At 43.1% G+C, this 16,868-nt stretch overlaps 1 protein-coding gene across 2 annotated transcripts; it reads left to right on the forward strand.

The window, feature by feature from the left end:
* Positions 1-857: 857 nt before the first annotated feature.
* c25h12orf75 (chromosome 25 C12orf75 homolog) lies at positions 858-16,401 on the forward strand. Of its 2 annotated transcripts, XR_014379068.1 has the most exons (6): positions 858-1,087; positions 10,735-10,759; positions 11,657-11,687; positions 11,960-12,039; positions 13,219-13,258; positions 13,425-16,401. XR_014379068.1 is itself a non-coding variant. In XM_082957195.1 (5 exons), the coding sequence occupies exons 1-5, from the start codon at positions 1,045-1,047 to the stop codon at positions 12,358-12,360; spliced, it is 231 nt and encodes a 76-aa protein (XP_082813321.1). In that variant the 5' UTR covers positions 902-1,044; the 3' UTR covers positions 12,361-13,212. The 2 variants fall into 2 exon arrangements, 1 of the variants encoding a protein (XP_082813321.1); XM_082957195.1 differs by lacking the exons at positions 13,219-13,258; positions 13,425-16,401 and adding an exon at positions 12,314-13,212 and having other exon boundaries at positions 902-1,087; positions 11,652-11,687.
* The last annotated feature ends 467 nt before the right edge of the window (positions 16,402-16,868 follow it).

Genomic DNA, 16,868 nt, shown 5'->3' on the forward strand with positions numbered 1-16,868 from the left:
TCTGACATTTCCGAATTGCACGGTTGTAGATATACACGTGCTGCGTTCAATCAGTTAAAATGTCGATATGTCAGTTTCCTAGTTCCGACTAGCACATGAACGCAGCATTCCATGCAGCTGTCTAGGCAGCGTATCAATACACGCAGTCTAATTAGCGATGTAATGTTATTTTCTAATCATGATTGCAAACATTGGCTAAACAAGAGGCAGACAAGCAGTCACATTAGTAGTATTCGTTTTCAGCGACGATATGGCAGCAACTACAAATATTAGCTTAAATCACCCAAAACGCACTTTGATTTTGCTCCAATGCAATGCGTAGCGACTACATTCTGCTTGTGCAACTGCAATATATGTTATAACAGACATATGTCATTGAATGTTCGTTCAAATCGCCACAGGGTTATTATTTCAGCTGAGACAGAGACATAGGCTACATCATCATGGTTCCGAAGAAGGTGATAAATACGAAGAGGAGTGTGTGAGCAGCAGCTAAGTAGAAAGAAATGTGTCTAAATAACATGCGCATAACGTTATCCGGATCCGTAGCTTTGAGAGAGGTTTCCGGGGGCGGGGGTGAAAACTCTTTATTCGTTTATTTTAACATACATTTATATTTTAGTAATTTAGCAGACACTCTTATCTAGAGCGGCATAACATGTGTTATAATACCATGAATTTGGAGAGTCATACATAAAAGCTGGAACTCCCTTATAAAGCTTTACCGAACTGGAAGCTTGCCATTGGCTGGCTTCTTCGAAACCCTCCTGCCCATTCCCCCGTTTCCTGGACAACCCTGTCAGAGTGGAGAAAAATAGCAAATCATGTGAGGACAGAGCATCTCTCTCTCTTTCCCTCTCCCCCACCCCACATCTCCCCCCTCCATCTGTGTATATAACAGTATCTCCATGCTTTCACACACACCACTCAGTTCAGCGTTGCAGATGGGATGGACACAGAGTGCAGGAGCAAACCACCAAATAGTAAATCAGTGTGACTGAGACACATAATACCACTCCTTCCCAGTGGCAGTGTCTATGCAAAATGGGTTGTGGCAATTCCTCAGTCGCCAGCACCTCAGGAGGGGGTGAGTGTTCCAGTTCTAGATCATCTGGGTGTTTGGGGGTGCGGAGGGTTGGAGGTTTTCACTGTGTGTGTGTTTGTGTACTTTATGCAGTGGTTTTCTGCATCCAGGTGTGTTCCGTATGTGTATGGTCATCTCAGGGTTTGACAGTGGTTGGGTGCAGAGGTTGCCTCAGGGTTTTTAGGCTCAGACTTTGACCCCTGGTAACCAGGAGACAGCAAAGTTTTTAGGAATTTAAAACGTAAATATTCTTGTAATGCTTTCAAGGACGAGTCTATAGGCTGTGTGTGTGGTTTCAAATAAGTCTGTGGCGTCCAGTTCTCTCAATGGGTATTGTGGATGAAAGAAAGACAGGACTTTGACATCTCAGCAGCTATCGGTTGTCCGTTTTTCTATCTCCAGGTGATTGATGCTGGCTCTCCTTGTGACTGCTAATTTTGAAATGCTTACTCAACATCCTAGTTTTATTCATCAAAAGCCCTCAAAAGGATACATTTCACTGGGCAAATACCTTAAGGTCTTACTCCTACTTGTGAATGTTTCTGGTTAAGAGGGTTAATACACACTACACAATTTTTAATCTGAAGTAATATACTGTTTTTCTGAATCAATGAGCGATGACCGAATGACTGAATAAAAATACATTTTCTTTTTAGCAATCACTGGCTGCTGGTGTGGTTGGAAAATGATGGTGATAGAATCAGAGCGCCTGTGGAATTACCTCCCTAACCATCAGAGCAACAACGTGTGTGTGTGTGTGTGTGTGTGTGTGTGTGTGTGTGTGTGTGTGTGTGTGTGCGTGCGTGCGTGCGTGCGTGCGTGCGTGCGTGCGTGCGTGTGTGTGTGTCTCAGCAAAGGCCAGACAGACTCCTTCTCTAACAGAACCCCAGGCAGCTAATGTGAAAAACAGGTTCATGTTTTATTTTCTCTGAATTTGCTCTAGTTCCACTTCCTGGAAGGGAGACCCTGGAGGAAAATGCTGTGAACTAGTAGTCTAGCTGTATAGTAGATGAGAAGCATGATTATGCATGAGTGTAATACAAAGGGAAGATGTGTGAGGGTTTCTGTGAGGGATCATTAAGCCCATGGTTAGAGGTCACTCTCAAGCTCAGGGACATGTGACACTGTCATTATGATGCATGTGTGGTAGAGGTCAGAACTATTGATCTATGAACTCAACAGCTTAGGTACATATACAGAATGGGATAGAATCAAATGGAATTGGCACTCTTTTCCTGTGTGCACAGATACACTACATGGCCAGAAGTATGTGGACACCCCTTTAAAAATAGTGGATTCTGCTATTTCAGTCAAACCCGTTGCTAACAGGTGTATAAAATCGAGCACACAGCCATGCAATCGACAAACATTGGCAGTAGAATGGCCCATACTGAAGAGCTGTAGTGACTTTCAACATGGCATCATCATAGGATGCCACATTTCCAAAAAGTCAGTTCATCAAATTTCTGCCCTGCTAGAGCTGCCCCGTTCAACTGTAAGTGCTGTTATTGTGAAGTGGAAACGTTTAGTAGCAACAACGGCTCAGCCGCGAAGTGGTAGGCCACTCAAGCTCACGGAATGGGACCACCGAGTGCTGAAGTGCGCAGCATGTAAAAATCGTCTGCCCTCGGTTGCAACACTCCCTACCGAGTTCCAAACTGCCTCTGGAGCCATGCCAGCAGAAGATCTGTTCGTCGGGAGCTTCATGAAATGGGTTTCCATGGCCAAGCAGCCGCACACAAGCCTGAGATCACCATGCGCAATGCCAAGTGTCGGCTGGAGTGGTGTAAAGCTCTCCGCCATTGGACTCTGGAGCAGTGGAAACGCGTTCTCTGGAGTGATGAATCACGCTTCACCATCTGGCAGTCCGATGGACGAATCTGGGTTTGGTGGATGCCAGGAGAACGTTACCTCCCCGATTGCATAGTGCCAACTGTAAAGTTTGGTGGAGGAGGAATAAGGGGCTGTTTTTCATGGTTCGGCTAGGCCCCTTAGTTCCAGTGAAGGGAAATCTTAACGCTACAGCATACAATGACATTCTAGAGGGTTCTGTGCTTCCAACTTTCTGGCAAAAGTTTGGGGAAGGCCCTTTCCTGTTTCAGCATGACAATGCCCCCGTGAACAAAGCAAGGTCCATACATAAATGGTTTGTCGAGATCGGTGTGGAACGACTTGACTGAACTGCCCAGAGCCCTGACCTCAACCCCATCGAACACCTTTGGGATATATGAATTGGAACGTCGACTGCGAGCCAGGCCTAATCGCCCAACATCAATGCCGACCTCACTAATGCTCTTGTGGCTGAATGGAAGCTATTCCTCGCAGCAATGTTTGAACATCTAGTGGAAAGCCTTCCCAGAAGAGTTTACAGCAGCAAAGAGTGGGACTAACTCCATAATCATGCCCATGATTTTGGAATGAGATGTTCGTATACTTTTGGCAGTGTAGTGCATCTGTCAATTTTCAATGCAAAGGTCTTCGGATTTCACATAGCATATTGGAAACCTCAATTTGGCCAATGCTAAAGTGACACTTCACCCATTCGTAACAGTATCGGAATCGGTAGTGTAGACCTAAATTTGATCATATCAGCAGTGTTTCATTCCACACCCATTTGTTTGTCCTGAGACTCAATGGGACAGTGCCTTCTAAACGTAATGGATATTGGGCTCCACATCCCTCCTCTTGTGTAAGCAGATCTGAGTGCCCTTGATGATGAATAAGCTTTTGTAAGGGTTGTGAATGGGCCACTCTGTTCTGTCTTAAGGCACACCCCATGTACTGTTTCTGTATAAGGGCTTTGGTCTCCTCTTCTATAACTAAGGATAAAATTGTGTTTGTTATGAATTTGATATTTGATATTTGATATTTTTCTAACGTCATTCCTTCAATTACATGAGTATAATTCGGTGGACAGCTTTGTAGAAAAGTGGTGTTATTATGGAGAAGATGGAGGACAGGGGAGGGGGTGTTGTTACCTTGTTTTTCAAAAGTTATATAATGTTCCAAATCAAATTTATTGGTCACATACACGTGTTTAGCAGATGGTATTGGTATATCTAACGAGTAATATCTAACAATTTCACAACATATACCCAATACACACAATCTAAGTAAAGGAATGGAATTAAGAATATATACACTACTGTTCAAAAGTTTTGGGTCACTTAGAAATGTCCTTGTTTTTGAAAGAAAAGCAAAAAAAAAGTCAATTAAAATAACATCAAATTGATTAGAAATACAGTGTAGACATTGTTAATGTTGTAAATGATTATTGTAGCTGGAAACGGCTGATTTAAAAAAAGTTTTTTTTTATGGAATATCTACATAGGCGTAAAAAGGCCCATTATCAGCAACCATCACTCCTGTGTTCCAATGGCATGTTGTGTTAGCTAATCCAAGTTTATCATTTTAAAAGGCTAATTGATCATTAGGAAACCCTTTTGCAATTATGTTAGCACAGCTGAAAACTGTTGTCCTGATTAAAGAAGCAATAAAACTGGCCTTCTTTAGACTAGTTGAGTATCTGGAGCATCAGCATTTGTGAGTTCGATTACAGGCTCAAAATGGCCAGAAACAAAGACCTTTCTTCTGAAACTCGTCAGTCTATTCTTGTTCTGAGAAATGAAGGCACACCCCATGTACTGTTTCTGTATAAGGGCTTTGGTCTCCTCTTTAGACTAGTTGAGTATCTCCATGCGAGAAATTGCCAAGAAACTGAAGATCTCGTACAACGTTGTGTACTACTTCCTTCACAGAACAGCGCAAACTGGCTCTAACCAGAATAGAAAGAGGAGTGGGAGGCCTAGTGCACAACTGAGCAAGAGGACAAGTACATTAGAATGTTTAGTTTGAGAAACAGACACCTCACAAGTCCTCAACAGGCAGCTTCATTAAATAGTACCCTCAAACACCAGTCTGTGTTGATAGAACTTCGGCAGCCTTTTTCTCAAATTTGGTTTGTAGTACCCTACAATAAATGCAGCCTCAGGATATGTGGTTTCCAGTTTGAATAAAGTATAGTGAAGTTCTTTGACGATCAACGTGGTATCGGCTTGAGGGGGGATATACATGGCCATGACTATAACCAAAGAAAATTATCTTGGGAGATAATACAGTCTGCATTTGTTTGAGGTCGGGGGAACAAAAGGACTTGAGTTCCTTTATGTTATCACAATTACACCATGAGTCGTTAATCATGAAACACACACCCCCTTCTTCTTCTTCCCGGAAAGATATTTATGCCTGTCTGTGCGATGAACTGAGAACCCAGCTGGCTGGACTGACTCAGACAGTATATCCCGAGAGAGCCATGCTTCCGTGAAACAGAGTATGTTACAATCCCTGATGTCTCTCTGGAAAGAAACCCTCACCCTGAGCTCATCAACTTTATTATCCAGAGATTGAACATGCGTGAGTAATATACTCGGAAGCGGTGGGTGTTGTGCGCGCCTCTTAAGTCGGACTAGAAGACCACTCCGAGTACCTCTCCTTCGCCGGCGTTGTTTTGGGTCGTGCCTCTGGAATCAGTTCAATTGCCCTGGGGGGTGCGAACAAAGGATCTGCTTCGGGAAAGTCGTATTCCTGGTTGTAATGCTGATAGTGCTGGTGAGTTACTGCCGCTCTGATATCCAATAGTTCTTCCCGGCTGTATGTAATAACACAAAATACTGCAAACTTTCCTAAGAGCTAAAAGCAAGGTGGCCCTCTCTGTCGACACCATTTACCATTCCATTGCATACAATGACGGATTCTTGGGACACAGTAGTGAATACAAAACATTCAATTATTCGCCGAATAAAGTAGAATCCTTCGTGATACAGATGAGGAAGGTGAATGAAGGCCAATTGAATTGACAATTTCTTGGAATTTAGTTATAGTTGAGGAAGGTGATTTGAAGGCAACTTGATTGGAATGGAATTAATTTTGTAATGTAAGCTACATGTATACATTGTGACATAAACTCAGCAAAAAAAGAATTGTCCTCTCAGTGTCAACTGCGTTTATTTTCAGCAAACTTAACATGAACAAATTATTTGTATGAACATAACAATATTCAACAACTGAGATATAAACTGAACAAGTTCCACAGACATGTGACTAACAGAAATGGAATAATGTGTCCCTGAACAAAAGTAACAGTGTGGCCACCAGCTGCATTAAGTACTGCAGTGCATCTCCTCCTCATAGACTGCACCAGATTTGCCAGTTCTTGCTGTGAGATGTTAACCCACTCTTCCACCAAGGCACCTGCAAGTTCCCTGACATTTCTGGGGGAATGGCCCTAGCCCTCACCCTCCGATCCAACAGGTCCCAGACATGCTCAATGGGATTGAGATCTGGGCTCTTCGCTGGCCATGGCAGAACACTGACATTCCTGTCTTGCAGGAAATCGTGCACAGAACGAGCTGTATGGCTGGTGGCATTGTCATGCTGGAGGGTCATGTCAGGATGAGCCTGCAGGAAGGGTACCACATGAGGGAGGAGGATGTCTTCCCGGTAATACACAGCGTTGAGATTACCTGCAATGACAACAAGCTCAGTCCGATGATGCTGTGACACATCGACCCAGACCATGACGGACCCTCCACCTCCAAATCGATCCCGCTCCAGAGTACAGGCCTTGGTGTAACGCTCATTCCGTCGACGATAAACGCGAATCCGACCATCACCCCTGGTGAGACAAAACGCGGCTCCTCAGTGAAAATAACTTTTTGCCAGTCCTGTCTGGTCCAGCGACGGTAGGTTTGTGCCCATAGGCGATGTTGTTGCCGGTGATGTCTGGTGAGGACCTGCCTTACAACAGGCCTACAAGCCCTCAGTCCAGCCTCTCTCAGCCTATTGCGGACTGTCTGAGCACTGATGGAGGGATTGTGCGTTCCTGGTGTATTTTGTTATTTGATTTATTTCACCTTTATTTAACCAGGTAGGCTAGTTGAGAACAAGTTCTCATTTACGACTGAGACTTGGCCAAGATAAAGCAAAGCAGTGCGACACAAACAACAACACAGAGTTACACATGGAATAAACAAACATACAGTCAATAACACAATAGAAAAAAGTCTATATACAGTGTGTGCAAATGTGGTAAGTTAAGGGAGGTAAGGCAATAAATAGGCCATAGTGGTGAAATAATTACAATTTATCAATAAACACTGGAGTGATAGATGTGCAGAAGATGATTGTGCAAGTGGAGATACTGGTGTGCAAAGGAGAAGAAAAAAAACAGTATGGGGATGAGGTAGTTGGATGGGCTATTTACAGATGGGCTATGTACAGGTGCAGTGATCTGTGAGCTGCTCTGATAGCTGGTGCTTAAAGTTAGTGAGCGAGATATGAGTCTCCAGCTTCAGTGATTTTTGCAATTCGTTCCAGTCATTGGCAGCAGAGAACTGGAAGGAGAGGCGGCCAAAGGAGGAATTGGCTTTGGGGGTGACCAGTGAAATATACCTGCTGGAGCGTGTGCTACGGGTGGGTGCTGCTATGGTGACCAGTGAGCTGAGATAAGGCGGGGCTTTACCTACCAAAGAATTATAGATGACCTGGAGCCAGTAGGTTTGGCGATGAATATGAAGCGAGGGCCAGCCAATGAGAGCATACAGCTCGCAGTGGTGGGTAGTATATGGGGCTTTGGTGACAAAACGGATGGCACTGTGATAGACTGCATCCAGTTTGTTGATTAGAGTGTTGGAGGCTATTTTGTAAATGACATCGCCGAAGTCAAGGATCGGTAGGATAGTCAGTTTTACGAAGGTATGTTTGGCAGCATGAGTGACGGATGCTTTGTTGCGAAATAGGAAGCCAATTGTAGATTTAATTTTGGATTGGAGATGCTTAATGTGAGTCTGGAAGGAGAGTTTACAGTCTAACCAGACACCTAGGTATTTGTAGATGTCCACATATTCTAAGTCCGAACCGTCCAGAGTAGTGAGGCTGGATGGGCGGGCAGGTGCTGGTAGCGATCGGTTGAAGAGCATGCATTTAGTTTTACTTGCATTTAAGAGCAGTTGGAGGCCACGGAAGGAGAATTATATGGCATTGAAGCTTGACTGGAGGTTAGTTAACACAGTGTCCAAAGAAGGGCCAGAAGTATACAGAATAGTGTCGTCTGCGTCGAGGTGGCTCAGAGAATCACCAGCAGCAAGAGCGACATCATTGATGTATACAGAGAAAAGAGTTGGCCCGAGAATTGAACCCTGTGGCACCCACATAGAGACTGCCAGAGGTCCGGACAACAGGCCCTCTGATTTGAGACACTGAACTCTGTCTGAGAAGTAGTTGGTGAACCAGGCGAGGCAGTCATTTGAGAAACCAAGGCTGTTGAGTCTGCCGATAAGAATGTGGTGATTGACAGAGTTGAAAGCCTTGGCCAGGTCTATGAATACAGCTGCACAGTATTGTCTCTATTGTACTGATCCTGTGCAGGTGTTGTTACACGTGGTCTGCCACTGCGAGGACGATCAGCTTTCCGTCCTGTCTCCCTGTAGCACTGTCTTAGGCGTCTCACAGTACAGATATTGCAATTTATTGGCCTGGCTACATCTGCAGTCCTCATGCCTCCTTGCAGCATGCCTAAGGCACGTTCACGCAGATGAGCAGGGACCCCGGGCATCTTTCTTTTGGTGTTTTTCAGAGTCAGTAGAAAGGCCTCTTTAGTGTCCTAAGTTTTCATAACTGTTACCTTAATTGCCTACCATCTGTAAACTGTTAGTGTCTTAACGACCGTTCCACAGGTGCATGTTCATTAATTGTTTATGGTTCATTGAACAAGCATGGGAAACAGTGTTTAAACCATTTACAATGAAGATCTGTGAAGTTATTTGGATTTTTACAAATTATCTTTGAAAGACAGGGTCCTGAAAAAGGGACGTTTCTTTTTTTGCTGAGTTTATTAAGCTAGATGATGTATGACCATAGCTACATGACACTATCTACCTGACATAAGCGAAGTCCACTGCAGGCTGTTGGTCCATTTGACCCTTGCTGATCAAGGTTAGCCGTCTTTGATACAGAGTATACATGACATCCATCAAGGTCCAACCCTCTCTAAGGTCCAGCCCTCTCTATCTCTCCTGTCCCCTAGAGCCAATGCTGGCTTTGTTGTGATCTCTACATTTCTCTGACAACCTCCATAATATAGAGGAAAATATATCTGACATCCATCCGTCCCTCCTTATCCCTCCCTCAGAGCCTGTCCAACTCTCTCTATCCCTTCTCTTCCTCCTGAGCCCGTCCACCCATCTCTCTCAGAGCCAGTCCTAGCCGCGTTGTGACCTCTACCTGTCTCCACTACTTATCTCTGCCCTACGTGGCCTACCTACACATCCATGTCAAGGCCCTTCTCAGTGTGAAGTTGGTGATTAGGGTGAGGCGTCCATACAGTCTACCCCAGAGAGCTCTGGAGTGCCACTCGAAATCCGCCAATAACTCCTCTGTCAAATTACAGGACGCACTAAGAGCCCAGTCTGCCCACATCACCCTCAGCGCTCTTTCTGTCCTTTTGACCAGGCAATTCCAGGAGCCTTTACAGTTGGCCTTTACCTGTACCCCCGCACAATGACTCGGTACCGGTCCCCCCTGTATATAGCCTTGTTATTGTTCATTTTTATTTTATTTTTTACTTTTGTTTATTTAGTAAATATTTTCTTAACTCTATTTCTTGAACTGCATTGTTGGTTACGGGCTTGTAAGTAAGCATTTCACGGTAAGGTTGTATTCGGCGCATGTGACAAATATGATTTGATTTGAAGTGGTGATCATTAAGCTGTGCCTCATTGACTTCTGTAACATCTTCAATGAGTGGGAAGGGAGCCGTTAAGTCAGATAGTTGTGTTAATAAAAGTGATGTACGGAGTCTACCGCATTTCTGATATTGCAAGGTAGAGTGGCGCGTTGATGAAGTGTTATTGTTTCTGGGTGCTCTGTGTTTGACTTTATTGTGGGTGAGAAACTGTGTTGAAGGTGCACTCTAAAAAATGCTGGGTTGTTAGGATGACCCAACTGCTGGGTTGTTTGGTTGAACCAACTGCTGGGTTGTTTGGTTGAACCAACTGCTGGGTTGTTTGGTTGAACCAACTGCTGGGTTGTTAGGTTGACCCAACTGCTGGGTTGTTTGGTTGAACCAACTGCTGGGTTGTTAGGTTGACCCAACTGCTGGGTTGTTTGGTTGAACCAACTGCTGGGTTGTTAGGTTGAACCAACTGCTGGGTTGTTAGGTTGACCCAACTGTTGGGTTGTTTGGTTGAACCAACTGCTGGGTTGCAGGCATTTGGTCACTTAGTTGGGTTGTTTTCTTTCTTTCAATTTTTTTAATTATTTACAAAAGATTATATATAATTTTTTTGTAATAATGATTCAAAGACAGAGTTTGTCATGTTTGATGTTTCTGTTTGTAATGCATTGCGTCCCTATAAATAAACCAGACACAGTACAGAGAGGAGCGACATACACTGTGTCAATGGATAAGTAATGGTGGGCTTGATGTGATGGGTGTGGAGTGGTCTTTTGCTGTGAGACAAGACCACCTCATATCACCCTCACTTACTGGGTAAAATGTAAATTTCTATTGTAATCTACACGTTATGTATCATCCAGAACATAATGATGAGAAATATGTAATGATTTTCTTTTTCTCTTCCTTATTTTCACAGGACCTGCAGAAACCTCCAAAGATTTGTAAGTACAGCAGAGAGAGAGAGAGAGACTAAATTCAAAATGGGCTATTACACTGGCCTTATGGATATTACATTGCAAGACCTCAAAACACCTACTGTCATGTAATCAAATTAAAATGTTCAGTCTTTTGTATCAAGGCCTTCAAATATTTTGCCTATAGCATATTAATGTGTAGAGAAATGAATACATGTTCCAGAACTGCTATTACAATGAATTAGTCCTGTTCAGTAAATCAAAGGAACAGTCATTTTCCATTCAAGGCAAATTGCATGAATTATGTTATAAAGGGAACATACGTCTTCACTAGGCACGGTGAGCCACCTCCATCATCGTGGCGTGGGAAGGGAGAGCAGGCACCCATTTCCAAAACATTTTCTTGAATCAACTTGTGTGTGTGTGTGGTGTGTGTGCTTTCTGATAAACATCTGAGCAGCTACAGTGCTTAATCCAGGACCAATGGGGACTGACAGCAGCACACTGCCAACCACGGCCAGTCAGTCACACAGCTCCCCAGGGTTCAGCACTGCAACACAACACACCTCTAGTCCTGCTACACAGACACTTTGACTGGCAGTTCATGTGTACACTTATTTTTTCATGCCTCTTCTATGGACAGAGAAGAAAGGTAAATGTGACAATGTACATGACATAGTCCACTAACCATTTAACCTACATTCATTGTAGGTAGGAAACCATCCATATTGTTGATTCCCTTTTGATCAGTGCCCTCACAGTGCCATACCAAGTATTTCCCTGCATATAACCAAGTCCTCCAGGTCAACTCTATGTCAATCACTTGTTTGTGTCATGTTGGGTGTTATGTAAAATATGTTTGAGCATTGAGCGTTGTATCAAGTCCTGTGAGCTGATCTGTGATTCTTGTCTCAATCAGGACAGATGAGTCCTCACCAGACGATGAGAAAAGAAGGTAAGTGCTTGTCCTATCGTCCTACTCCTCACTGTTTTCCTCCTACTCTGAGAAGATTACAGTCATTAGATGGTTGGATTAGAGTAGTCCCCTGGACTGCTGCTTCCCTAATGTGTTTTGGTTACATACTGTACACACACAAACACACACACACTCACTGCAGTGCTAACTCACAGGATGCCCTGTTGTTTGGTGGGAGTCTGCCAAAGTACATAGGCTTAGAGTCATGTGCTCTTTGATGTGACCTTTGACCCTTTTTCCTACTCCCTCAGGAACTATGGCGGGGTGTACGTAGGTCTACCATCTGACATGACCACCGTTGCAGGCAGCCAGTCCAAGTCCACAGACAAAAGTAAATATGACATCTATGTCTACTGTACAGCGTCTGTGTAGTAGGGATGTGAGGATGATTGGACAGGATGGTCATCAGTGGATAGTCATTGCAATACAATTGGTTGTAACGTAGTTGTCAAGTTTTCTACTTGTGTTGACTGTACGGGACATATCAGATGATCTACCCGTCCTGGACATGGACACACCCCTCCCCCTTTGCTATAAAGTATTGCGTTGTCTGCTGCGTTGATGCCCAGAATAGACTAATTGATTCCACCATTATGTGATTTCAGTACAGCCTCCAATCGCTGTCCTTCGATTAACCATGGCTTTACAGTAAAAGAGACAACATCAAGCAAAAAAGGAAATACTGTACATGAAAGTCCCTTGAAGACTACATCTTTCTACCGATGGACAGTTTTTGTTCTCCGTGTTCAAAGAAAACCCCCACGTCATCTTCAAACAAAAGTTGGTCTCGGTCATAAAGGGAGTAGAGAGGAAAAGTTTAGTGTGTGTGTGTGTGAGGGCTGTTTGCACTGAGATCCTACAAAGCCGTTCTCTATGACTGCCTGTTGGCCAAAGTTAGCCTCTGAAACTTCATAATAACCAATCCATTTATTCTATTCCTGTCCTCTGGCTCAGTTGCAAATTTATAACATGACTGGGAGGTATTTGGTTGAACATTTTATTGTTTCTATAGAGCCCTTTGGGAAGGTCACTATTCTCTGAATCGTGTGTGTGTGTGTGTGTGTGTGTGTGTGTGTGTCCTAAAAGTGAGTTAAAAGATAATCAGCCAAGGACCTTGGTATGGTGTGTAGAGTCAACTGTCAGCTTCTATTGACCTTGTTGTTGGTTATGAGATGCAGAAATAACTGCAGAAGTCTATAAGGTTGTTTGATGAGCAAAAACAGCCACGGGGAGTCTGCAGAACATATGGCAGTTGATGGTTTAGGAGTTGTGAGACATCTGATGCCAGTAGTGTGGCATCTGTGTCCTTATTAGAAAGAGAGACTGGGAACCTGAGGGTGGGAATTCTTGGTAATGTAGATTTCCATGAGGATGTGGAGGAGCTGTGTGTGTGTGTGTGTGGGAATAATATAAAAGGTTGAAGTAGACAACACAAGGGAATTTGACTCAAGCCTAATGTTCACAATTTTCCTAATGTTTCTAATTATGCCGTCTCTCTTGTTCTCTGTAGACTAACAGATATAGAAGGGAAACATTGACATGCATCACAGGTAGACAACCGTTTACACATCCCTTCATTCTATCTTCTTGACATGATAATACAGCACAATTGAGTGACAGCCTGCATTGATTCTTGATTTTGTACTCAAAAACATCTTACGTAACCTGGTGGTTGACTTTGACCTCTGTATGGCTATGTGCTATTATTCTTTTCAGGACTAAAGCTACAATATTCAGAACATACAGAGACATTACATTCCTACGTTGAGAGGAGGATTACTGACTCATCCTCACAACCCTGCCTCCGTAAGAGTGAAACAGACTGAAAGACCCTGGGGAATCAGGCAGATATGAGGTCAGCCTGCTTGGGTCCTGAGGAAACTGCCTCAGAATGGCACCGAGTAGACCCTCAATAGATGCCTTTGTCTGAGGAGTCTTTGCCCTTTCTGACCCTCACAGGAAGCCGGGCAGCAGCAGAGAAGTCGGGTGGGTACGGGACGACTGCGGATATTGGGACCAACATTATGGAATCCGGGGAAATGATCTGGACTAGCTCCTTGTGTTTAGGAAGAGATGTGACACACACAGCCCAGTCACACAGAGACACCTTCTCGACCGGCTCTGTAAACATTTAATCCAAGTGCATATATTGTGGCTGGTGTAGATAGATGTTTTATGTGGTGGGAGGGATAGTGGACCCACACAGTGGCTCAAACACAAGCAGTGCTATTCACTTTTATGGAGTATTTTAGGTCACCCAGTTTTCATTTTCTTTTCAGTATCAGATACTGTAAATAATTTCAGAGATTCATGAAAACAACATTCTATAACCCATTTGGAGATTGTGTTGTGATATTTTCTAGTTGGTTGCTGCTATTTCTTTTTAAACCATTGCATTTACTGTCTAAATACAAATTGACCTACTTTTGGTACCAAACGGATGGGGGACCTCCTGTGGGTGTACTGGCTGGTACTGTAGCCTGACTGTACTGTAGCGAGCATCTGTTGTGTGCGTCATTCATGTCTGAGATTGTTAAGTGTTGTGTTGTGTTGTCATTTAACCTGTGAATCATGCTAACATGACATCGTCAGTCTGTATGGGGCTAAAGATGCATTGAGGATACTACTCTTACATTTCTTTACCCACAAAGGTCTGAACTGATCTGAGATCTGACGTCATCAGATTGTTAACAATGCATGCATTATTACTCCAGGTGCCAGCAGCTGATCTCAGTGTTCCACATACAGTAGCTCTTGTTGGCCATTTTAGCAGCTGTGTCACCATCCAGAACTCGTTGTTTTTTACGAAGAGATAAACTCTCCAACTGCAATTTGTAAAATGTTGTCTTTTCTATTTGTAAAATTCAAAAATGATTCCTTTTGAAAACGAAATGTACAACTTTTATTATAACGGTTAATTGGAAAGATGATCAGTCAAAAAGAATCTGAACTACATTGTTTAGCATAGGTTTGCCTAAACATATTTGAATCTATATTTCTCATTATGATCAACTGTATCAGTGAATCTAGTTGGAAACCATAACACAGGCAGCATATTCACACACCACAATATCTCCCCCCAAAGCATGAATTGAGCGAAGGGAATAGAGAATCCATCCAATGTCATTTATCTACATGCAGTTCCTGTTCGTGATTTAATGAATGTATGAATGTACAGCATCTTCACCACCACGACCACAGAGGAACAGGGAAGTAGGCCATGCTAACCATATGCTCACACACTTGAGATTCAAGAGATGTTTTATTCTCTTCAATACATCAGTCCGATTATATATTCTCTACTCCACTCTACCTGGTTTGAGATAAGAATATGGAATATACATAATATTTATATGGAATATACATAATATTTATATGGAATATAAATGTAGATTATGAATGCTCCCTGGCGTTCAACCATCTACTCCGTAATCTGTGCCAGGCCGCGTGTGAGGTTTAGAAATGCGATGGGTACCGATTAAAGAGCACCCCACAGTTTCTGCTCTGCTACTACACGGCTACCACCGAAAAATGAATACAGCCCCTTTTCATTGATGTCTACATTTCCTTTCTGTTGAGGCTCTTCCAGTTTCACCATCAGAATCCTCTGGCCTTTGGCTTTCACGGTGCACAGTGCAACGCAGTTCCCACTGGGCAAACACTAGTTGAATCAACGTTGTTCCACGTCGTTGAAATTAATTGGACGTCTGTGCCCAGTGGGTCTGCCTTTTCATCTGTTCTCTGCTCTAGCCAACTCCTCCACCCTTTACAGACAGTTGTACTGTAACACAAGGGTGAATGTCACTGAGCTAATCCTGCTTTATTCAATTAGGAAGACTGGGAGGGAAGAGGATGAAAAAAGGGTATTCAAAAGCCACACTGGGAAAGGAAAAGTTGCTACAGAATATCAACACAGGAGTTGATAACCAAGCATAGCTAGCTGTGTACAGAATGAATGTAGCTCTTAGGAGGATGGAGAAAAGGTATGGGAAATTGTGTTAAAAAAGCAGCATCCATGGAACCCTGGTATTTTTTACTGTATTGGGGTTCCTTTAAGCATTAAGGCATGAGGGGGGGGCGGTATATTGGCCATATACCACAGTTACCTTATTGCTATTCTAAACTGGTTATCAACATAATTAGAGCAGTAAAAATAAATGTTTTGTCATACCCGTAGTATACGGTCTGGTATACCACTGCTGTCAGCCAATCAGCATTCAGGGCTCTAACCACCCAGTTTATATCAGCATATAGCTCATGGAAGTCTCACTGGTATACTGTTCATGGTGCTGCACATGATTACGACGACAGGGGAATTGATTACTTTGGAGTCATTTGAGGCTAAAGCAGCTGTGCTGGAGGCTTCTTATTCTGGATTTATCTCCTTGTGTACATGTGTCCATAACACATTTGGGAAAAGAGAAAACACATGAGAAAACCACTGTAGATGATCACTTGAGAACCAATTGATGACTTTTTATGCTATTTACTACTGTATGAGATACTGTTCCTAATCTTTGATGCTCCTAACTTGTTCTGGGTCACTTTGTGTACATACAGTACACCCTTAAACACAGTAAGAAGGATCACAGCTGCTTTAGAGAGTCATTCTTGTATATAACCCGACATGCCCTGTATTACTTGTCCTATCACTGATCTATTTATGATTAAAGTATTTTCTATTGTCTGTGCACTGCTGTAGTTCTTGATTGTGGTTTTTGTGAAATGGATTTGTGTCTCCCAGCTTCAGGGATTACAATACATCCATTCTTAGTGGCATTACAGACTGAGAAACAAAATGAAGGATTACAATACATCCATTCTTAGTGGCATTACAGACTGAGAAACAAAATGAAGCATTACAATACATCCATTCTTAGTGGCATTACAGACTGAGAAACAAAATGAAGCATTACAATACATCCATTCTTAGTGGCATTACAGACTGAGAAACAAAATGAAGCATTACAATACATCCATTCTTAGTGGCATTACAGACTGAGAAACAAAATGAAGCATTGCGTTGAGGAACATTTGTCGTTATTGAACGAAGTCCCTCAAGCAGTATTTAATCATTCTTCCAGCTCGGTAATTGATGGTATAGGGAGTAGATGGAGGAGGAGGGAGACAGGAGAAGGGAGAGAGGTGGAAGAGGAGGTG

Source organism: Salmo salar, chromosome 10 (genome assembly GCF_965601325.2).
Source record: "Salmo salar chromosome 10, fSalSal1, whole genome shotgun sequence".
Taxonomy (NCBI): domain Eukaryota; kingdom Metazoa; phylum Chordata; class Actinopteri; order Salmoniformes; family Salmonidae; genus Salmo; species Salmo salar.

Excerpts from the sequence above, each read along its gene's own strand:
- c25h12orf75 (XM_082957195.1), top strand. The coding sequence starts at position 1,045 with ATGGGTTGTGGCAATTCCTCAGTCGCCAGCACCTCAGGAGGGG. Across the intron at positions 10,760-11,651 it reads GCAGAAACCTCCAAAGATTT|GACAGATGAGTCCTCACCAG; the intron begins GTAAGTACAGCA and ends TGTCTCAATCAG. Across the intron at positions 12,040-12,313 it reads GTCCAAGTCCACAGACAAAA|TACAGCCTCCAATCGCTGTC; the intron begins GTAAATATGACA and ends ATGTGATTTCAG.